The sequence below is a fragment of the Fulvia fulva genome, chromosome 4, assembly GCF_020509005.1.
Source record: "Fulvia fulva chromosome 4, complete sequence".
NCBI lineage: Eukaryota > Fungi > Ascomycota > Dothideomycetes > Mycosphaerellales > Mycosphaerellaceae > Fulvia > Fulvia fulva.
Genome location: NC_063015.1, coordinates 4,745,309 through 4,765,588, shown reverse-complemented (window position 1 = coordinate 4,765,588; position 20,280 = coordinate 4,745,309). Strand labels below are relative to the sequence as shown.

At 53.2% G+C, this 20,280-nt stretch overlaps 13 protein-coding genes across 13 annotated transcripts; 6 read left to right on the top strand and 7 right to left on the bottom strand.

The window, feature by feature from the left end:
* Window positions 1–37: 37 nt before the first annotated feature.
* On the top strand, window positions 38–1,397 carry CLAFUR5_05047 (Saccharopine dehydrogenase [NAD(+), L-lysine-forming]; the record flags this gene model as incomplete). The annotated part of the gene is made up of 5 exons (XM_047904195.1): window positions 38–304; window positions 355–373; window positions 428–549; window positions 598–852; window positions 906–1,397. The coding sequence occupies 5 exons, from the start codon at window positions 38–40 to the stop codon at window positions 1,395–1,397; spliced, it is 1,155 nt and encodes a 384-aa protein (XP_047760156.1).
* Window positions 1,398–1,802: 405 nt separating this feature from the next.
* On the bottom strand, window positions 1,803–2,135 carry CLAFUR5_05046 (uncharacterized protein; the record flags this gene model as incomplete). Its single annotated transcript, XM_047904194.1, has 2 exons — window positions 1,803–1,822; window positions 1,943–2,135. 2 exons carry the CDS (start codon window positions 2,133–2,135, stop codon window positions 1,803–1,805), a joined length of 213 nt encoding a protein of 70 aa, XP_047760157.1.
* A 199-nt stretch (window positions 2,136–2,334) lies between these two features.
* CLAFUR5_05045 (putative methionine--tRNA ligase, mitochondrial) lies at window positions 2,335–4,203 on the top strand (the record flags this gene model as incomplete). The annotated part of the gene is made up of 1 exon (XM_047904193.1): window positions 2,335–4,203. The coding sequence occupies one exon, from the start codon at window positions 2,335–2,337 to the stop codon at window positions 4,201–4,203; it is 1,869 nt and encodes a 622-aa protein (XP_047760154.1).
* A 341-nt stretch (window positions 4,204–4,544) lies between these two features.
* On the top strand, window positions 4,545–6,000 carry CLAFUR5_05044 (uncharacterized protein; the record flags this gene model as incomplete). The annotated part of the gene is made up of 3 exons (XM_047904192.1): window positions 4,545–4,934; window positions 5,053–5,868; window positions 5,923–6,000. 3 exons carry the CDS (start codon window positions 4,545–4,547, stop codon window positions 5,998–6,000), a joined length of 1,284 nt encoding a protein of 427 aa, XP_047760155.1.
* A 658-nt stretch (window positions 6,001–6,658) lies between these two features.
* Window positions 6,659–6,862, top strand: CLAFUR5_05043 (uncharacterized protein; the record flags this gene model as incomplete). Its single annotated transcript, XM_047904191.1, has 1 exon — window positions 6,659–6,862. The coding sequence occupies one exon, from the start codon at window positions 6,659–6,661 to the stop codon at window positions 6,860–6,862; it is 204 nt and encodes a 67-aa protein (XP_047760152.1).
* A 304-nt stretch (window positions 6,863–7,166) lies between these two features.
* Window positions 7,167–7,961, bottom strand: CLAFUR5_05042 (uncharacterized protein; the record flags this gene model as incomplete). The annotated part of the gene is made up of 2 exons (XM_047904190.1): window positions 7,167–7,810; window positions 7,883–7,961. 2 exons carry the CDS (start codon window positions 7,959–7,961, stop codon window positions 7,167–7,169), a joined length of 723 nt encoding a protein of 240 aa, XP_047760153.1.
* Window positions 7,962–8,410: 449 nt separating this feature from the next.
* On the top strand, window positions 8,411–9,931 carry CLAFUR5_05041 (DNA polymerase subunit delta-2; the record flags this gene model as incomplete). The annotated part of the gene is made up of 1 exon (XM_047904189.1): window positions 8,411–9,931. One exon carries the CDS (start codon window positions 8,411–8,413, stop codon window positions 9,929–9,931), a length of 1,521 nt encoding a protein of 506 aa, XP_047760150.1.
* A 988-nt stretch (window positions 9,932–10,919) lies between these two features.
* On the bottom strand, window positions 10,920–11,947 carry CLAFUR5_05040 (uncharacterized protein; the record flags this gene model as incomplete). Its single annotated transcript, XM_047904188.1, has 3 exons — window positions 10,920–11,182; window positions 11,256–11,870; window positions 11,926–11,947. 3 exons carry the CDS (start codon window positions 11,945–11,947, stop codon window positions 10,920–10,922), a joined length of 900 nt encoding a protein of 299 aa, XP_047760151.1.
* A 49-nt stretch (window positions 11,948–11,996) lies between these two features.
* On the bottom strand, window positions 11,997–12,680 carry CLAFUR5_05039 (Regulatory protein GAL4; the record flags this gene model as incomplete). Its single annotated transcript, XM_047904187.1, has 1 exon — window positions 11,997–12,680. One exon carries the CDS (start codon window positions 12,678–12,680, stop codon window positions 11,997–11,999), a length of 684 nt encoding a protein of 227 aa, XP_047760892.1.
* A 688-nt stretch (window positions 12,681–13,368) lies between these two features.
* On the bottom strand, window positions 13,369–14,770 carry CLAFUR5_05038 (Hydroxynaphthalene reductase-like protein Arp2; the record flags this gene model as incomplete). Its single annotated transcript, XM_047904186.1, has 5 exons — window positions 13,369–13,425; window positions 13,492–13,755; window positions 13,788–14,042; window positions 14,089–14,162; window positions 14,764–14,770. 5 exons carry the CDS (start codon window positions 14,768–14,770, stop codon window positions 13,369–13,371), a joined length of 657 nt encoding a protein of 218 aa, XP_047760891.1.
* A 788-nt stretch (window positions 14,771–15,558) lies between these two features.
* Window positions 15,559–15,995, bottom strand: CLAFUR5_05037 (uncharacterized protein; the record flags this gene model as incomplete). The annotated part of the gene is made up of 2 exons (XM_047904185.1): window positions 15,559–15,737; window positions 15,806–15,995. The coding sequence occupies 2 exons, from the start codon at window positions 15,993–15,995 to the stop codon at window positions 15,559–15,561; spliced, it is 369 nt and encodes a 122-aa protein (XP_047760886.1).
* Window positions 15,996–16,738: 743 nt separating this feature from the next.
* On the top strand, window positions 16,739–17,845 carry CLAFUR5_05036 (uncharacterized protein; the record flags this gene model as incomplete). Its single annotated transcript, XM_047904184.1, has 1 exon — window positions 16,739–17,845. One exon carries the CDS (start codon window positions 16,739–16,741, stop codon window positions 17,843–17,845), a length of 1,107 nt encoding a protein of 368 aa, XP_047760885.1.
* A 1,233-nt stretch (window positions 17,846–19,078) lies between these two features.
* On the bottom strand, window positions 19,079–20,099 carry CLAFUR5_05035 (Autophagy protein 5; the record flags this gene model as incomplete). Its single annotated transcript, XM_047904183.1, has 2 exons — window positions 19,079–19,467; window positions 19,523–20,099. 2 exons carry the CDS (start codon window positions 20,097–20,099, stop codon window positions 19,079–19,081), a joined length of 966 nt encoding a protein of 321 aa, XP_047760884.1.
* Between the last annotated feature and the right edge of the window lie 181 nt (window positions 20,100–20,280).

Sequence of the window (20,280 nt, the reverse complement as noted above, 5' to 3'; positions counted from 1 at the left end):
CTGAATCCTGCAATATTTTTCAAGGTACATTCACGACATGTCTGGAACAGTCTTGCACGTCCGCGCGGAGACCAAGCCGCTTGAGCATCGTACGGCAATCACACCGACAGTCGCGAAGAAGCTCGTCGAAGCAGGATATACTGTCAACGTCGAAAGATCCCCTTTGAGCATTTTCGACGACAGCGAATACGAGGGCACTGGTGCAACCCTTGTGCCATCGGAAAGCTGGACTGAAGTACCAAAGGAGCACATCATTGTTGGCTTGAAGGAGTTGCCCGAGGAGGACTTTCCATTGAAGCATATCGTGAGTCCAACACGTTGAGCGCACTACAGCTGAGCTAACAACCTCAATAGCATGTGCAGTTCGCGCATTGTGAGTCGCTGGCATCTTACATTGCAACATTGTCAGATCACTAACAATGTGAAGGCTACAAAGGTCAACGTGGCTGGGAGAGAGTCCTCGGTCGTTTCCCACGCGGCCATGGCACTCTCCTCGATCTAGAATTCCTCGAAGACGAGCAAGGCCGACGTGTGGCGGCATTCGGCTATGTATGATCACTATATATGCACTGCTGAGCATGAGCTGACATCAAGCAGCACGCCGGATTCGCTGGAGCCGCTCTGGCCCTCTTGACTTGGTCACATCAGCTGGTCAATGGCAAGGACAGCCCGCTTCCAGGTGTTACCCCATACGAGAACGAGGGTCTCCTCATTGACAACGTCAAGAAGGCGATCGAAGCTGGCAAGGCCAAGGGTGGCCGCCTCCCGAGAGTCCTCGTCATTGGTGCTCTGGGTCGTTGCGGTCGTGGTGCCGTCGATCTCTGCGTCAAGGCTGGTGTCGAAGATATCATTGTGAGCTACAGTCCTTGACAGGTCCACATTCGAACTTTGCTGACGTGCAACAGAAATGGGATATTCCAGAGACCAGCGCCAAGCCAGGTCCATACCAGGAGATCATCGAGTCCGACGTCTTCGTCAACTGCATCTACCTTTCCGCCAAGATCCCGCCGTTCATCGACGCCAAGTCGCTCTCATCACCCAACCGCAAGCTGACTGTTGTCTGCGATGTGTCCTGCGACACCACCAACCCACACAACCCAATTCCGGTGTACGACATCAACACTACTTTCGACAAGCCGACAGTACCAGTCAAGCTCCCAGCAGAGGCGAACGACCTCCCGTTGAGCGTCATCAGCATTGATCATCTGCCTTCGCTGCTGCCACGAGAGGCATCAGAGGCATTCAGCAGCGCACTTCTGCCCAGCTTGCTGCAACTGAATGACTGGAAGAACGTCCGTGTCTGGCAACAAGCAGAGGAGCTGTACAAGGACAAGGTTGCGACGCTCCCAGCAGGTGCCGTCGACTGCAAGGCAGAGTTGACGGCCACCCAATCGTAAAGTTGGCAGTATGTTCTGTATTGCTTACTAGATGATAGATGAGCCCTCGGAAAGCGGACATTGTACTCTACGCTGCTTCAGAATATCAAGATTGTACGACACGTTCACTGCAGCTTCCAGCTACGTCCGTGCTGGATTCCTGGCAACCCTTGCCGCATGAGCGAGATATGCATCCATCAACTCTCTCCAATCACACCAAGCGCCATGTTCCTCACTAATAATCAGATTCTGCAGCTTCGCAGCCCTGATATCACCTCCAGTAGTTGCGGCCTCATCAGAAGAGTTACGACAGAGCTGCACTCGGCACAGCACATCATCCCCAACCCCCGCCGTACAAATTTGGCTCCACTTCTCCCAGGTTCGTTGATGGCAAGTTTCTGGGTACATCGCGATGTTGTCAAAAAGCTATAGCACCGTCTTATCAGCTGTGGCCCAGTACGCTCACTGAAGTACAGGACTCACGGCATACTGAGGATTATGTTGCGACACCCTGGTAAAGCGCAGTGTTGTACTTCCTCGGATGTCGTACCATCGCGCTCGCGTACTAGTCCCCAGAGTGAAGCTGAGAGAGATTGTGAAGTGACGAATCAAATTGTTCTTGATGATGTCTTCGCTGCATGACTCGAGTTGCCTGCTGACTTTATGGGTGTTGAGCCAGACATCTTGCGGTTCGAGATAGTGCAGGATTTGAAGCCATAGTTCGTCCGGGAGACTTGCGGTCATGATTGCAGCCAACATGGTTACGGACGAAACAATATGATACTCCAGCATGCAGTCTTCCACATGATTATACCTCTCTCTCTCTAAAGCCACAGCCGAGGCCCTCATACCACATCAAATGCTAGAACCTAGTCCGCGATAAGAAGTCACGCGGGGTCTGAGCACGCATTTGAGCTTCACCTCTCAAGCTCTCGCATAAATTCCATCCATGTCAACGATGCCACCTCCCACCTCCCCCATCCGGAGTTCCCTCACACCCCTCCAGTCCCTCATAACACGTCGCTGGCGCCCACAATGGATCTGTCAATCACGTCGAACGTCCCTTCCACCCTCACAACAATATCGACTCTTCTCGTCCACCATCTCCCGCCATGAAGACACCACGAACCCATACTATGTCACGACCCCCATCTTCTACGTCAACGCCGCGCCCCACGTCGGCCACATGTACACCATGATCCTCGCCGATGTTCTAAAACGCTGGTCACAACTCAAAGGACGTCCCGCAATCCTCCTGACAGGCACCGACGAGCACGGCCTCAAGATCCAGCGCGCGGCCGCGAAAGCGGGTGTGGACCCCAAGGAGTTCTGCGATAAAGGTGCCGATACCTTCAAGGAGCTTGCGACGAGTATCGACATCAGTCATGATGTGTTCATCAGGACTACGGATCAGAAACACAAAGACGGCGTGCAATATGCTTGGGAGGTGCTACAGTCGAAGGGTCTGATATATGAGGGAAAGCATGAGGGATGGTATAGCGTGAGCGATGAGACATTCTATCCTGGAAGTCAGGTCCAGATGATTGTGGAGCCCGCTACGGGGAGGAAAATCATGGCGAGTATTGAGACGGGGAAAGAGGTGGAGTGGACTAGTGAGAGGAATTACATGTTCAAGCTCTCGTCCTTTCGGGAAAAGCTGTTGCAATTTTACGAGGAGAATGAAAAGTACATTGTCCCAGCTTCCAGGATGCGGGAGGTGCAACAACAGGTAGAAACGGAGTTGGAAGACTTGTCAATCAGCAGGCCGACGGAGCGGTTGAGCTGGGGTGTCAGGGTGCCAGGAGACGAGAGTCAGACAATCTATGTCTGGCTCGATGCTTTGCTGAATTATGCCACTGCAGTCGGGTATCCTTTCACACCTGGGCAAGAGGGCAAGGGAGGCTTTCCGCCAGATGTTCAGGTTGTCGGAAAGGATATTGTGAGATTCCACTGCATTTATTGGCCTGCGTTCCTGATGGCGCTGGATCTGCCGGTGCATCGACAGGTCCTGACACATGCGCACTGGACACTGGGAAAGCAAAAGATGGCGAAGAGTACAGGGAATGTGGTCAACCCCTTCTTTGCGTTGGAGCGTTTTGGCATTGATGCGATGAGGTGGTATCTTATCCTCCAAGGTGGGATTGCGGATGATGCGGATTATGACAACAGCTTTATCATCGAGAGGTATCGGAAGGGTCTGCAGGGCGGTTTGGGAAATCTGCTTACGCGGGTAACGCGGGGCAAGGGGTGGGACGTGAGGAAAGCCGTGGAGAATTATGCTCATGGACCTGATGACAAAAGGCCTCCTATCATGGACGAAAGCGACAATCACTTCCGAGGACAATATGACAGCATTCGTGTCATGCCTACGCACGTAGACAACACGATGCTTGACCTTTACCCCAACAAAGCTCTACGAACGATCATGAGCGCAGTCAGTGAAGCGAATGCAGAACTTCAACGTCTGGAGCCCTGGTTGGTCGTCAGTCGGATCCGCTCTGCTATGGCCGACACTACTGGAGCGGAACTTCGACAACTCGACGACGAGAGAGGCGTACAAGGTGGTCTGTCCGTTGAGATGATGGAAGGGGATATCGAGCGCTGCATCTTCTTCGCCGCTGAGACGCTGCGACTTACCGGCATTCTGCTGCAACCTTTCATGCCGACTGCTGCGAAGAAGCAGCTCGATATGTTGGGTGTGGCGGAGGCTAGGAGGAGTTTCGATTGGGCGGTCATCGGCAAGGATGAGACGTATGGTACGCCGTTGATGCCGGTGGGCAATGGCAAGGATGATGTGCTGTTCCCGCCGCTGACGAGTAATTTCTGAGCTGGCTCGAAGGGTACTAAGGACTGTACATGAGTGTAAGATGAGAGGAAATGTACAGCTCATTGTACGTACACTGAGCTGTACAGGCTTGACCAGGCCGAGAGCTATCATGTGCTCCAATGCAGCTCACCATCCAACCTCACTTTCATACAGCTGCAGACATTGCAGCATCACAATTTGCAAGGCTCTCAGAGCGATATAAGTATTTCCCCGGCCTTGCCAAAGACTGTCGACTTGACCACACATACACATACACATACACATAGACCAACATCGCACCACACCACTCACCGCGCACTACATATCATATACACAACTCCAGGCGAGACCACACAGCCACCATGCCAGGTCCCTCATCCACCGTCGGCATCAACATACCTATAACCCGCAGAGACCTCTTCACCATCAGCGAAAGCCCCACGCGTCTTGGTCCAGACACCCCGACTATGGTGAAGGTTGGCAGAGCATTGGCCACCCGCGTCTTTCAGGCCGTCAAGGATTCGACTTACCATGAATCTACGGGACCAGGCAAGATCAAAGTGCCACTTCCGATGTTGACTTTCGTCAATATCACCAGGAACGAGGTCGGTAGGACAGAGATGGAGCAGCTCGCAAGACGGATCAGGACTGCTGTCTTCAAGGCGTTCAAGGATACGGAGTATGTACTGCCGCCTTTTGGGGAGCTGGATGACGGGGCTGCGAGGAGGTCGAGGGCTCTAGGGGCCAAGGAGGTAGGAGAGAGGGAAACTTTTGTGATTGATGGGGACGAGGAGGATGGCGATGGTAACGAAGAGATTCTTTTGCGGGATTCAGAGAGGATGACTCCATATGTTGTTGATCTCTACACAGACACTGCTGGATCAACGCAACACCACTACCACAAGCAATGTTCCAGGACCAAAAACAACAGCCAGAACACCTTTCCAACCCAGATCCTGCGCCTCCGAGCGACGCCAAGCCAAAGAAACCGTCCCCTGCGACGAAGGCCTCAGAAACGTCCGACAGATGGTAGGCAAGACCAAATTGGAGAAGCGCCGGGATCCAAACTTCGATCCGACAGCGTTCCGCGGGAAGATGGACGGACTGAAAGAAGATCTGCTCAGAGCCTCTGACAATTTGAACGACATAGCGAAGACGAAGGAAATTGTTCGCCATGCAGGGGAGAAAGCAAGGGCTGCTGCATTGCCTTCTGACATGGGAGAGAGTAGTGGACCTGTCATTCGTAAGCGCAAGGTGCGGGAGCCTGCGTTGGATAGCGCTTCGGTGAAGAGGTCGAAGCTGGAAGAGTCGGATCAGCGTCGCATCGATGATTTTTTCGGTGTGAGTAAGCTAGCTCAAGCAGAACAGCATGCGCCGATGCCCGAAGCAGCCACCGAACCGCTCCCACCACTGGAGCAGATCTCATACCCCTGGGACCTGGTAAAGGGCAAGAACTGTCGCTACCTTTGCAGACACATTCATGAGGAGAAGCCAGTCGAGTGGCGCTACCTCGTCGTCACCAACGCCATCTCCACAGAGCAAGTAGGCGGTGCTTTCTGCAAGCTCACTACGATCAAAGAGTTACGAGACTGCGTCGGACGCATTCTGCACCGCAGGCAGAATATGAGCATGTACCATCGAGGAAAGTTCATTGCGAGATCGGCAGACTGGAAGAGACTCGATACCGTACGTATATCGGGACGTACCCCAATATTACCGGGAGGCTGACCATTGTGATAGATCAAGATGAAGGATAAGGAAGACCACGAACTTACGGTCACTTCGGCCGATGATGCCAAGGTCCGGGGATGGTGCTGATTCCATGGCGATTCCCCGTGGGCAGGTATACAGCGAGCAAAGCGTCGACAGCTGGTGCTTCCCTCAAAACGGCAGACTCGAGCTGCATCCATGGGACGAGTGGACTGTGAAAGCGGCGAAGGGTACGAAAGCGGACGAGGTACGTACATCCAATACACCTCACACATGGGTCTCGTACCGACTCACATAGAAGTAGAAACCCAGAACATCGAGGCAGTCACTGTCGCTTCGGGTGAGCACCGCGCAGGTCAGGCGTTGGCTCAACTTCCCATGTCAGCCGTACAGGTCCACTCGGGATCAGTCTCGAGCAAATCAAAGATACACTCAAACGCATTTCCCAAGCACTCTGAATCCTCCATGCACTCATCATACTTCTCATCATACTTCTTTTAAATCTCTCTTATAATCCTCTTCCATACTCCCCACCCAATGCTCCGCCACGGTCCTCAGCTCCGCAGCACTGTGCTTAGCAAAATCCAAGACCGAATGACCATACCACTCGTCGTGAACAGGGACGTCTCGGGACCAAGCTAAGCAACAGTTCTAGCTTGATGTTGTTCAAGGGCTGGAGGACGGTTCTGATTTGCTTGAGGGTATCGACCAGGTTGCGTGGCTCGAGAAGATCATCACCGTTCCAATTTTGTAGATCGATGGCGATATGTCTCAGATGTTGAGCCTGTGGTTCAAGGAAACGTATCCGGTATTCGAAGCCCGAGCAAGCGAGACCGTCGGAGCGTTGATGATCGGCGCCGTGGTCGATCAGAAGGAATCGATTTTGTTGGCAGAAGAGTTTGAGGGTTTCGCTACGGAGTTGCTTGCATGCGAGGCTCAAGGCGAGGAGAACTCTTCAACGGAAGTATGAGGTCTCCAAAAGGGAAGGCGCCGTCCTGCCTGTCGCCATCCAGGTGTGGACATCTCAGACTAATGGACAGAGCGTGAGCTCGAGGCCTTCAGGAACAATGAGCACGTTATCCGTAGATCTCATCTCGAAGGTCTTTGGGCAGCGCGAGAAGGTACGAGGAGTTCATGGTCTCAGAGTGTTCTATGTGCAGATGCTCCAGCTGTCAGGCTCGAGGCAAAGTGCGCGTTGAAAGGTGAGTCTTTCAGCGCACTCAAGAGATGGATCAACAGTCTTCTGAGAAATTTTGTCAGCTCTTTCGCCTCAATTAGTAGCGCAACGGGAACAGCCTGTCTAGTCTTTCGAATATATTCCACTTCGGATTCTGTTCGAGACTGTCGAAGACCTCATTGATTAGTCGCTGCATGTGTTGGAGGTCTTCGAGGCAATCTTGGCATCGATCGCTTTCCGCATCGGCATGACTCTGCACTTCTTTCATGTACCCATTGATCCTGGCTTTGGCCACAGTTCGGAGCTCCGCAAGGTCGTAGTTACCGAAGTCCAGGAAGGACTTGCCCTGCCACGTTTCGAGAATCGTGGTTTGAGGCACCAACCCTACCAACAATTTAGGTCGGACTTTTGTGAACTCTATCACAAAGTACCGAGTCCACATAAGAGACCGGATGAGAAAGCCTGGATCGTACGCATCATGCCAGTCTCCGAGATCTACCGTAATTTTTCTGAGAAACGTGTCGTTGTGAGGCCCAAGCAAAGCGATCCATTCGATTATACCGTGGCAGAACAGCTTGTTGTAGTACCCATTAATAGAAGCTGGTCCCTTAAGAACAAACCGATTGTTCTTGTAGAACGTGCCGCCAATCTGAGCGCGTATCTCTTTGCAAGTCCGCGTCAGCGCAAGTAAATGCTTGTGTTCTGCAGCCTCTCCTTTGACCAAGCATGGTGCATTTAGATCTGTAAGCCTTAGTTACATAGCGCCTTTCGCATATGATTGAGCGCCCAGCTCGGCTAGGTCGACGCGCACACCACCTGGAATGATCAGGACGTATGCGTAGATGTAATCTCGAAGTTCTTGTGGGAGTCTACGCAAAGGTGGTTTATCCATTCTGTTGCGATAGGGCGCACGCTGCCTGCGGAGATATTGGGCGAGAATTGTGGAACGAGAGATGGTCGCGCGACCCTGTAGGACAGAGGAAGATGATAGCGGCCGTGTGAGTAGTGTGGTCAGTCATTACTGCTTACCAGCGCCGGCGCGATGGCCGCACTGCTGGGTCAGGCTGGGATATTGGTAGCTCCGAGGTGTCGGCTCAGTCGGGAGCAACGGAGCGCACTATACATGCACCATGTTTGTATGCCATAGGGGAGTGACGATGCACAGCAGGGAGGGAACATGAAGAGGAGTGAGTGAGAAAAGGAGAAGTGAAAGAGTGTTTTCCTCGGGTGCGAAACCGAAAGCGAGCCAAATCCCGCGTCAAATTGAACCTGGAACGTCGCGTCACCCAGCTTCGAGACGCGTTCTTGCTTCCACGCACCCAGACACCATTCACATACACGATGGCTACGGATACGGCCATGGATGAAGACAATCCGCTGCTCGAGGCGCCGTCAGAGGACCACCAAACACTCGAGCGTACACAATGCATCTACAACCCGCTATACACCTACAGCCTCCCCGCAGCACAGAAACACTACCAACAGCAATATGCCGACATGTACTTTGCACGCCTCGCACAGCTCAAGCCCGCTGTCGAACGGATCGCAGCGGAAGCCTTCAACGGTGTCGAAATAGCTGGAGAAATATGCAAAAAGGTCGATCGAGTACTCGATGTGAGGCAGGGAGAGCTGGTGTGGGTCGCAGGCACCTGCTACATGGAGCTACCACTGAAGCCCAATGTGCTGGATGATATCGGGAAAGAGCACTGGATATCTGCACCGCCGAATCGGGACAAGTACGCAACTGTGAACGGACAAGAGAGTTTCATGCTGGAAGATGAGAGTGGTAGGCTAAAGCTCACGGGAGCATCGTTGCAAGGATGCCTGCTTGTTACGGGTGCCATCATTGCTGTCATGGGCACAGAGAACAGTGACGGAGACTTTGAGGTGCTCGACCTGCGAGTGCCTGATTTGCCAAGACAGCCAGCAAGATGGGAAAGAGACGACGGTGCTGTCGTGAAGGAGGGCAAGAAAGTGCAGAAGGACCGACCACTTTCTGGGAAGGTGGCAATAGTATCAGGACTCAGCATATCGGGTGATGAGGGCGACACGCTCGCACTGGATCTGCTGATGGAGTGGATGCTTGGCGAAGCGGCATCACTAACAGATCAGGAAGGAGCAGCCAACATTTCCCGGCTCATCATCGCCGGGAATAGCTTAGCCCACGCACAGCCTATACCATCGAGAGAGGACGTAATATCAGCGAAGAAGAATGCACAAAAGAAGTACGGTTACGACGCCGCATCCTACAATGCTGCACCAACAGACCGCCTCGACACCTTCCTCGCAACGCTCCTGCCATCAATACCCATAACGCTCTTGCCAGGCCCGACGGACCCGACCTCAACGTCCCTTCCACAGCAGCCAATCCACGCAGCAATGTTCCCTCACTCTCGCGCTTACATGGAGAACATCGCACCTTCCGCCGAAAATGAGCCCAACTGGTTCGACTCTGTCACCAACCCAGTAGAGTTCGATATCGACGGCTGGCGCTTCCTTGGAGCAGGCGGACAGACACTTGATGATGTGTACAAGTACGTGCATGGCGAGGAAAGGCTTGAAATGATGGAGAGCATGCTGCGCTGGCGCTTGACTGCACCTACCGCTCCTGACACGCTGCCGTGCTTTCCCTTCCAAGATGGCGACCGCTTCGTGCTGAAGGAGTCTCCACACGTCTTTTTTGTTGGAAATCAGCCCAAGTTTGAGACTAGTGAGATTGAGGGACCACATGGAGAGACAGTACGAATAGTGGCCGTGCCAAGCTTTCGGAAGACAGGACAGGTTATCGTCATGGATCTTGAGAGCCTCACTCCTGAACTGGTCACCATTGAGGTGTACGACGGAGATGAAATGGTAGCATAGACTAGGTTTACGACATTGAGATGCGGTATTAGCGCGGCGTTGGTAGGCCAAATTCAATTTCCTCGGCTCTCGAGGCTACAACACATTGCTGTGCTGCTGAAGCTTCTGCGTGCTGGTGAAAATGGCTATACTGAGCGGAGCGACTCTCACATCTGGCTCGTCTTGCTAAGCTCACACCTCTTAAGCGTCGCGTTCGTTCAACTGATCTCCATCCGAACGAAGTCCTGCGTCAAAGCCGACTCGAGCTTGCGTCGCTGGGCCCATCCGGATGCGCAGTATGGGCGCTCGAGACTGCGAAGCACCTCTGTGCTCTCAGTGCGCCTGCGTGCGACTTCAGATCGCCGTAACGCTTGGAGCGACTCTTCATCTCCCAGGGCTTGTGACACTGCCGTATGGCTGACACTGAGCGATTGTCGTCTCAATCGTCCATGCGATGGTACCAAAATATTGTTGTCGAAGGTTGGATCATCCATGTAGTGAGATGCCAGTCGTGTGGTCGCGCCGGCGTCTGGGTCCAGTCACGATGCCCATGCTGGAAGTTCGATCTGTTGGCGTCACGGCTCAAATGTTTGTTGATGGTTGACTGAAGCGCCGAGGACAGATCGTGCAGACACGCCCACGGACAAAGCCCGAAAACACGGGACGTTCTTGGCATTACCAACAAACCACTTCGGCATCGTTCCGAGCCTTTTTTAGGTTCAAGAGCTGTGACCAATTCTGCTGCCGCCGAGCGCGTCGAACATCGATGCTTGAACCTGCCGGCGTGCTAAAGCGATGCGGCGGCTAGAACGACCTACGCGAGGCGCTCGCGAACCGCTATATCTTTATTTAATCCCCAAGTCATTCCGCCTGGTACGCTTGGGATCCAGGAGACTCAGTCTCTGCAGTGGTCCGAGTGGCAAACAACTTGGTCCACAGGCCTGGATCTATGCAGAAAGCAACTGTTCGTCGTCTCTAGGTGTTCTGATACACTACCGGCATCATGCGCTCAGCCGTGCTGCTGCCAGCCGTCTGCGTAATTCTGTAGCGTAATGCCTCCAGCAGCATCAGACAGCTCGGCATTGGGAGCGTCGAGTTGAAGCCACGCCGGGTCATTACCGATGCTATCGAACGCTGCGTGATCAGCGCTCAGAAACTCCATCTCGCCAGGATCGCCAGGATCGCCAGGATCGCCAGGTCTCCCCATGCCGAAGTAGTTGATTGAAAAGTCAAGAAGACTTGTGTCGATGGCAAACTGTTGGTTCCATGGTTCTGCCGCGTGAAATGTCTCGCCGATTGGAGGTGAATTGCCTTGAAGTAGTCAGCGCACTGCAACATAAACTACTGAGTGGAGAAGACATGCCAAGAAGCTTCTCGAGAACCTTTTGCGCTTGCGCCGCTTTGATATGTGCTGATCCGAGTTTCTCAAGCGCCAACACCGCTCGTTGCAGACTTCCTCTCCAGTAGTCTCTGCCAGCACAGTTCTTGGTAGCGCTGACAGGGCTGTAGGCGAAGCACACTGCATGCACAAAGCTCGCCGATATCAGCCAGTATGTCGCGTACCAGGCGAATCCTCGCCTCCAATCGTTGCACCGATCGAGGAAGTCGTAGATGGATGTCACACACGACTCGGCTGTTATCATGCACTCCCATACCGGTCCCTGGCATTTCGACAGGTCGACTTGATCTGTGATGGCCTGGAACAGGAACGGACGATCGAGGACGATTCGAAGCCGATATGCTCGCCAAAGCAACACTCGCCTTGGCAGCTCGAACCATGGTGGGAAGTACAGCTGCTCGTCGAAACAGCTTGCAAGCTCGGCTCGCCAATTTGAGATACGTTGCCTTAGTACGTCGGAATTCTGCAAAGAGGGGATTTGACTGGTCAAGAGCTCGCGTTGCACATCATTGGCGATCTGCATTAGTCCGATCTGGGCAACCAGACACGTTGACGCAGTAGCTAGGACAGTGGACGTCGGTATAATTATAGAAGGTGTAACAAGGTCGAAACTCACGGCCCTCCTGTGCTGGTGGCATCTCGATCATGTCCACACTCAGGCTCGCATCATCGAGATTGCTAAGAGACTTAAGGTTGATGCCCACCGGACGCTGGTGGTCTTCCAAGTGTCAGTTGAGCACCAGAGACGAAGCAGAAGAGTGTCCACCAGGTTCGCCGGCGCTGCTCCATGATATATGAAGTAGTTGAGGCCGTACCAAGTTCTCGGTGTGGGCCAATCGCCATAGCCATAGACCATGCGATACCAATGAGAGAAAATCCTGCGTTTGGCTTGTCCCTCTTCTGTAGATAGTTTGCCATGATGGCCAGTCCCTGCACGTAAGATAGCGAACCTTTCTCAATCACAGACAGTGCTATGCTGTTTCGTGCAATCTGGTAGAAATGCCAGTCGATGTCACTATCTGCCAAGTCGCCGGCAAAAGCCCCCATGGCGATAACCATATTGTAAAGCAGTGGCCAGGATCCATCTCGCGGCTTTGCGACTGCTCCGAACAATCTGGCTCGAAACAGACCCTCGTGAAGCAGCGAATAGGCGGGATGAAAGTACGTGAAATAGTCGCTGATGTACTGATCGATACTCGCCCTCTGCCGATTCGATATCTTCGAGGTGTTGGAAGTAGTGCCTACTGCCGTGAGCCTGGTATGACCATGATGCTGCCCTGATGGCAGCGACCTGAGCAGCTTGAGAGCAGCGATGCCTGATTGCGGTCCCGTATAGCCTGATTTGCTGGCCTCGGTCGTGAGGAAGCCCATACCATCATTGGTGTTGCCGAGGTCTGACGACTCGTCGAACTCGTAGTCCTCAGCATTGCTTTGCTCTGGAGTGACCGCATCCGAAGCCGAAGCGGTATCTACTGAGGACGCATTGAGAGCTCATGTAGCCCAGGAGACGGCTGTGTGATGTTGGTATCTGTATGGGGCGTCGAGAGTTCGCCATGAGAAGCGGACTGAGTGCCTGGACCTCGTTTCAATGCATCTTCCAGCGATAGATAAGGAACGTGAACTGCCCATATCTTGTTGATGGACTCGATGAGCGCTTCATATTGATGTACGGTCCTGACAGTACGATGTCAGCCTCTGTAGGGCGCGCTTTCCGAACGCAATCCCAACTACCAACCGTTGTAAGGCTCCGAGGCGATGCGTCGGGGTCGAATACACGCAAGTCTTCTTATCGCGTGCGCGACTGGAGTACACTGGATCGGCAGAGCATCGTATCTTCCTTCTCTTGCACTCGTCACAAGCAATATTCCGAAGATTTTTCGTGAAGATAGATGGTTGGAGTCCATCTGGAGCAGGATAGAAGTTGCTACCAACGGACGGCAGTTGAACATTGATGGACATTAATGAATGTTTTGATTGGGGGCGCGCTCTAACCGGCCCTGTATCTTGGCAAGTGCGCCGAAACCCGCAGATGCAACTTCGCTTCTAGTTTTCCTCGACATTACAGGAAAAGCATACCACCGTTGGCACACACAGTATCGCCCGTAACCCAGCGCGCCTTCTCCTCACACAAGAAACATACTATGCCAGCGATATCCTTAGGAGTTCTTGCTCGTGGCGCCGCCGGAGTCTTCCGGTTCTCTGCCTCCATCCTGGCCAGATGTACCTCACCCGCTGCACGGTACATATCGGTATCCACAGCTCCCGGATTCATGCAATTGACTGTAATGTTGTACTTGGGGCCAAGCTCAGTGGCCCAAACCTTGGTCAAACCCTCCACTGCAGCCTTGGATGCAGCATACACACTCTGTGTGGCATAGCCTCCTCTGGCCGAAATTGAGGAGACGTTGATTATGCGACCTCCTGGGTTGACGAACGGCAAGAAGGCCTGGGTCATGGAACTACTGACATGAAATTCACGTCCATTAGATGGTGGTGATGTGCAATGGTTACATCCTCCAGTAGCTTGTTGTCTCCGGCTCCCGCATTGTTCACCAAGATATCGAGGCCTTGGACATCGAAGATCTGCAGGGCTATCTTCACCAAAGCTCGATGCGTCTGCTGATCCGTGATGTCGCCTTTTATTGACAAGGCTCGACTGCCAATCTTACTGACTTCGTGGCATAGATCTTCGGCTGCTGCCGCAGAGGATGGAGAGGTGTAATTGAAGACAACCTGCATTGTCAGCTTGCTGAATCATCGCCTCGACAAGCATACCAACCTTGGTTCCCTGTTCTGCCAGTCCAATAACTATTCCCCGGCCGATGCCTCTCGCTGTCCCAGTAACGATTGCAACTGGACCACCGTCAGTTACGATACCGCACCAACACGACCAGACCACCGACCTTTGCCCGCTAATGCCGTTCTGTGGTCGGACGTCTCTGTGAGGTTGAACCCGCACGCAAATTTACGTCAAGATACCTACTGCGATCGAGGCTGAAGACATCATCTGCATTCTCTGACTACATAGCTAGTTGTGAGTACGAGCCCAAAGGACAAACTCCGAATACTGTTTCGGCGAGCATCTCGAGCCATCTCCAAATATCAATGAGCTCGGCGTACGACTGCATCACAACTCGCGTGCTCGCCGTACGTTCCACCATGACTATGTGTGACTGCGGTCATATCCCGATTGGCAGCTGCGAGGACCCGAATTCGCGTTGCGTGAGGCAATCACAGCCACCGCCGGGTGCCTGCCGTGCCATTGCTGAGAGCTCACTGGCAATGTGATGCGGCACGCAGCGTACGTCGTATACGTTGCACGGACCATTCTAATTTTGCGCACGACGGCAGCACAAAGTTAGCGTGTTCCTAGCATCACGGACTGTCTCCGAGCGCACGTGATGTCGAATTACAAGGCGCCTGTCCAGACGCACATGACTGGTGAGGCTGTCGCTTTTCATAGGACGTGGCTCCACACTCGGGGTTTCGGTATGGGTCGCGTTCCCAGCTTAGCATTCTGGAAGAGGCTCGGAGTCCGGAGTCGATATGATCTGGGGTTGGTAGATGACACTATCTAATGATGGCCAGCATCGTTCAGACCAAGAACGGTTGGCTCCAAACACTATGAACAACGTATGAAGCAAGGTCAGGGAGGCGACAACGCCACAATCGAAGTCCACCGGCGCCGAGCGACAACCATTCTGGGAAGTAAGCACAGTCTTGAGAGTCGCTTCTCAAGGTTTGACCGACAGGTCGAAGGGTTACCGATAAACTGGCAGCCATGCCAAAAGGAACATTGCTACGTGATGTAGGGATCTATGTCGAACGGTGCAACCTGGTCAACATCACGCACGCTGCGGAAACCCTCAGCGCTGAGACCAGACAGACGGCGACTGCGAATCTGAGCTTCCCAACAAAGCTTGGCATTGTAGACCCTCGTGATTAGTATGAAGCTGCCCTGTGAACGCTAGTACTGGGTCGTTGGAGCTATGAATGCTGCTCCATGCCTGGCCCAACATTTGCTGTGAGCTCTGGACATTCCTCGCCGTGAATGTGGCCCTAATCCCCAAGAGCGGCAGCAGCCACGCCATTGCAGCCGCCGCCCGAGTGTTCGTAGGTCGGACAGCGTCGCGGTATAATCGCTCGCGGTGATGAAGAAGAGGAATGGAAGAGGAGGCCATGTCATGTCATGTGGTGCTATCATTGAGAATAGCTACCTCATCATACCAGTACCACACGATCCCGCCATCTAATCAGTAGACTTATCGAAGGTGGTTGGCTTGTCCTTGATGGGCATATCACTACCCATCTTCGATGTGTACTGTCCACGAATGAAGTCCGAGATCTGCTCGTCCTTAGCCTGCTCCATGGCTGATTCGTTGTCTTGCTTGCCCTGACCGAGGAAGTTTTCTTGAACGTAGTCGACGCCTGTGATGGAGTCGAGTCAGCATTGCCCATCGTTGCAGCTTTGCAGCGAAAGTGTGGGATGTGTGTGCCCTTGTCAAGGTAGTCCTCGTTCTTCTCACTGGCCTGACCTCCACCAGCGGCGTTGTTGAACTTGTCACCGAGACCGCTGAGGAAGCCTCCACCACCGCCGCTCTGTTGCTGCTCGCCGCTGCTGCCTCCTTGCTGTTGCTGGTTCTCGTTGTTGTTATCGCCGCCGGCGAACTTCTTGACGAAATCCATGATCGTGGTTGAGAGAGGTAATAAGTGAGATAGTTGGTCTAGCACATGTCAGTTGTGAGCATGCTGAGGGTATCGTCGCTGCCTGGACTCACTGCTTGAAGCTGGTTGGTGTTTCTTGATTGGGAGTCAGTGTTTTAATGTCAGTGAGAAGAGGCAGGAATACCGCTTGTTATAACTTCCAGTCGCGTGCTTCACAACGCAAAGCAGGCTCAGGTGAGCTCCTCATGCACGAGCTCTAGACTCTAGTGGCAGGGACACAGCCCACCACTTGGCAGGCGTCATGAGGCCCCGGCACTGGGTCTGGACTGCCGTCCAATGGGTTCAGCTTGTCACAGTGGACGGTGTTTCATCTATCGCTGCCATTTGGTAGGCCCGGTTGGACCCAATCGAGTTACATGGCCAAGCTCGAGGCGGCAAAGAAGTTGGTCAGAAGGCAGCGTTCCTGACATGCCGACACACAACCGACGTCGGTGGATGCTGTTTGGACCCTCGGACGCTAGATTGCATTGGGAAGCTGGTTCCACAGTCGGGATTATCAAAAAGCATATTGCCGATGCTTCAATGTGACTGCCATCGAGATCACGGATTCATGTGACATGACCACCGTACGATACAGATAGACAATACAGGCCGGTGAAAGCAAGACCATTGGATCATCGATCCCGCCACAGTGAAGAGCCATTCGCCACTGCCAAAAACACAACCTCGGCCATACTGCAGTCCTTCTCAGGACATTACCAAAGATGAGCGACCAGACAACACAAGCTCGGATCCCAATCACAATCATCACCGGCTTCGCAGGGTCCGGCAAGACAACACTGATCTTGAACCTCATACCACAATTACGAGCACAAACCCCCGGCTACAACCTGGCCCTCATCAAAAACGAAATCGGCGACGTAGCAGTAGACACCCAACTCGCCGCAGCCACAGAACTCACAGGATCCAAGGAACTCCTGGGAGACTGTATTTGCTGTACCAATGTTGGGCAGATAGGTCAGGCACTGGACGAATTTTATGACCGTGAGGCTCGACCAGACAGGATCATCATCGAGACATCGGGCTCTGCGGAGCCACTAAAATTGGTGTTGGAGATCAATAGATTAGCGAAGGAGAGCGGGAGGTGGGAATTGGATGGAATTGTCAGCGTAATCGACGCAGAGAACTGGGGCGGATACGCCAGCACATCTTTCACGGCGAGATTACAAGCGAAGCAAACGGACCTGATCGTCATAAACAAATGGGAATCTCTCTCCGAGCGAGATTTCGATTTATTCCTCGACAAGCTAGGGGATCTGGATGTTGATACGCCGCAGGTCAAGAGTGACAATGGGTGGATCAGCAAGGATTTGTTATTTGGATTTGATGGGAAGATGGCGAGGGCGTGGATGACCGAGCAGGCAGGGCATAGTCATGGTCATGAAGAGGAGGGACATAAGCATACCAGTGAAGTGGAGTGTTTGTCCATCACATTAAGCGGGAAGGATGGCGAGGGAAGTGTGGATTTGAGGAAATTGGAGCAGATGTTGAGGTCGGCGCCGAAGGATGAGGTGTATCGAATCAAGGCTGTGTTGTACAGCTCGTTGACACCGAAGAATGCGGATGAATCGGAGGTGTCTGGATCGACGCCAGGACAGCGTTCGCGGTATATCTTGAACTGGTCTTTCGGCAGATGGACTTGGTCAGCCAGCAGTGAATCGAAAGATGCTCTGGCTGCGCCGGCACTGCGGATGTCGATCTTCACAGCACCGTATGAGAGCAATAAGTGGACTAAGAAGGCTGAGGGTTCAGAATTTGTTGTACTGGAGGGTGCAGTCAAAGGAGAGCTTGAGGTGAAACGAGTGCAATAAAGTCATCATCATCTTGGCCACCACTGATGGCTGGTGACAAAGCTGGTTGCCGCCGAGCGCTTCAACTTAGCATTGAAGCGAAGGACCTGGCTTGAACACGCTGACGTGTAGCACATTAGCGAGGTCGTACCAATCCCGCCGAGCTTGCACCGCGTCGCTAGGCTCGACGACCTCCACACAATCGCCAGTCCAGTCTCCACACATCCAGCGTTCTTTCGAGGCTTGTGCTGGCCCCCTGCATTCCTCTCGCCGTAGCACAGGTTCGCGGTACACGTAATGGTTCGACATTGGTGGGCGAGGACAGTAGGGGTCGACGCAGCAACTGTGGTATACCGCGTAGACTTTTAGCCAACCACCCCATCTTCGGAGCCAGCAGCCTCTCTCCTGGAGAAGTGCTCGCAACTTCGCGTATGACAGGATATTTGCCTCGTGCTCAATAGGATCGAATGGGAACGACACTGGCGCCCATTCGATTCGGAGCACGAGCTGTACTTTGAGTGCAGATTTTCCAATTGACCACAGGACATTAAGCAAAAGGGCCATGCGGCCAGCGTTCGACATTCCGATGTCGATAGCAACCGCTGGCACTCTATCTTGACCCTGAAAGGTATGGAGCAACCTCATGACGCCGAGGAGGCAATTGGCTAGTGGTCTTGTTGGGTTGTTATGCTCGTAGCACAGCACTTTGAGCATCTTTGCATCTGACTCAAGTTCTGGGAAAGCCTTGAAAAGATTCATCAGGGTCAAGCCGTCTGGTCGCAGCGCTACTCCAGGGGATGCTGCGTCTAGCCATTTCTCGGGTTGACCAGTGCAAGGACAGGGCTCGGTCCAACTCCTGTTAGCCTCGCCTTTGATGCAGTGGTGGTAATCTTAGCTACACTTGCAGTGCTCGCGGATTTATTGGATGTCGCCATCCGAGGGAATCGTGAGCAAGTCGTAGACTTGCCAGCGGAGTTCTGCAGGGAGGCGCGTGAATCGTGATGTCCGATGGCGCAGCTTTTGCGACCCCTCCATAGCATGGGTATCAAGCAAGTTGTGCGGACGCAGACTGGGTATTCCCATGATGAGGTATGGGATCTTGTCGCTTTGTAGATGCTGCATTGGTGTGAAATCTGTTTGATGACGATGGTGCATCTCCTTTCGATTCTGTGGAAAGGTTGCGAAGCTTTTGAAGATCTAGTACGACCGATAAGCATGAGTTCGGAGCTACTGCTCCGCCTATTGTTTCAGACTTCAGCCATGCATGACCACAGCCACATGTAGAAAGCCATCAGTGTATGCCACTGCTCTGCCAAGCTCATCCAGGCGAGCAGACAATGGTACAGATGCACCGTGCAGCACTGGCCTTGCGTAGATTGGGCTTCGTCGGCTTGGAAAGATTGTTGGCAGAACACCATTGAGTGCTGTGCCGAGCGTCTGTGGCTGCTTCGATGGTAGCTGCAATGGCACAAGTGACTGAACCACCCGCAGATGTCCTGCTGCGGCACCCTCCTCGGGTATTGTGTTGTTCCCTTCTTTATTGGCAGAAGTCGGTAGGTAAATCTTGATTGGAACATGGCGAAGCTCCATGCCGGGTGGGTTGAGCAGCTTGCTGTTGACTGTGTTGAAGAGCTGCAGATCATCTGTCTTGATGTCAGCACAGATAGATGATATGTTTATACTTCACCCAGCACTTACGCTGCTGCACAGATTCCCAAAGATTGTCCGAGTCATCTTTGCTCATCAGCATGATCGTCCTTGCCGTGCCATTTCTCACAAAGTCAGCCTCCTTGACACTGTTGATGAACATGTCTTGCATAGCACGACCTTCAGTATCAAGCTGAATAAGCTGCTCATCCGGAAAGTCGGTGTAGTGGATCGTCAACTTCCATGGTATGGTTGAGGTGCTCGTACTTGCCTCAGCAGCAACGTTTGAAGCGTCACCAACGCCAGGCGGTTCCAGGTCAGCAGGCTCGGCGCCAGAGAAGAGATCAAACAACAGTCCCAGGGGGTAGTGCCACTTCAAGGGCACATCTTCGAACGATAGCCATGCATCATGAGCCAAGACTTCGGGGTTGATCAGACTTGGGGCAAAGAAGCTGTGCAGTCGTGGCAGCATGAACGCCAGATAGGACAGTCGTGGGTACTGCACATAGTATGGGTCCGATTCATTGTACGTGCGGCAGTCTGAAGCTGCAAGGCGAATCTCCAGCGCGATAGATCCGGCCCATATCTTGGACTGCAGGGCGACGATACTGCTGGCTGATGCAGGCATCACCGATGACTGTCAATGTGGATATGATTCGACCTGTCGATCATGATGGTCATCGAAGGAGAGGTGATGGACAATGCGATGATTTGTGTTGTTTGTTGAGAGAGCTGAAGGGAGGTGCCTGACATGCCTTGTGACGGGGATCGGAAGTGACTCCGCTCCCAGCCGAGACAGCTTGCTTGAC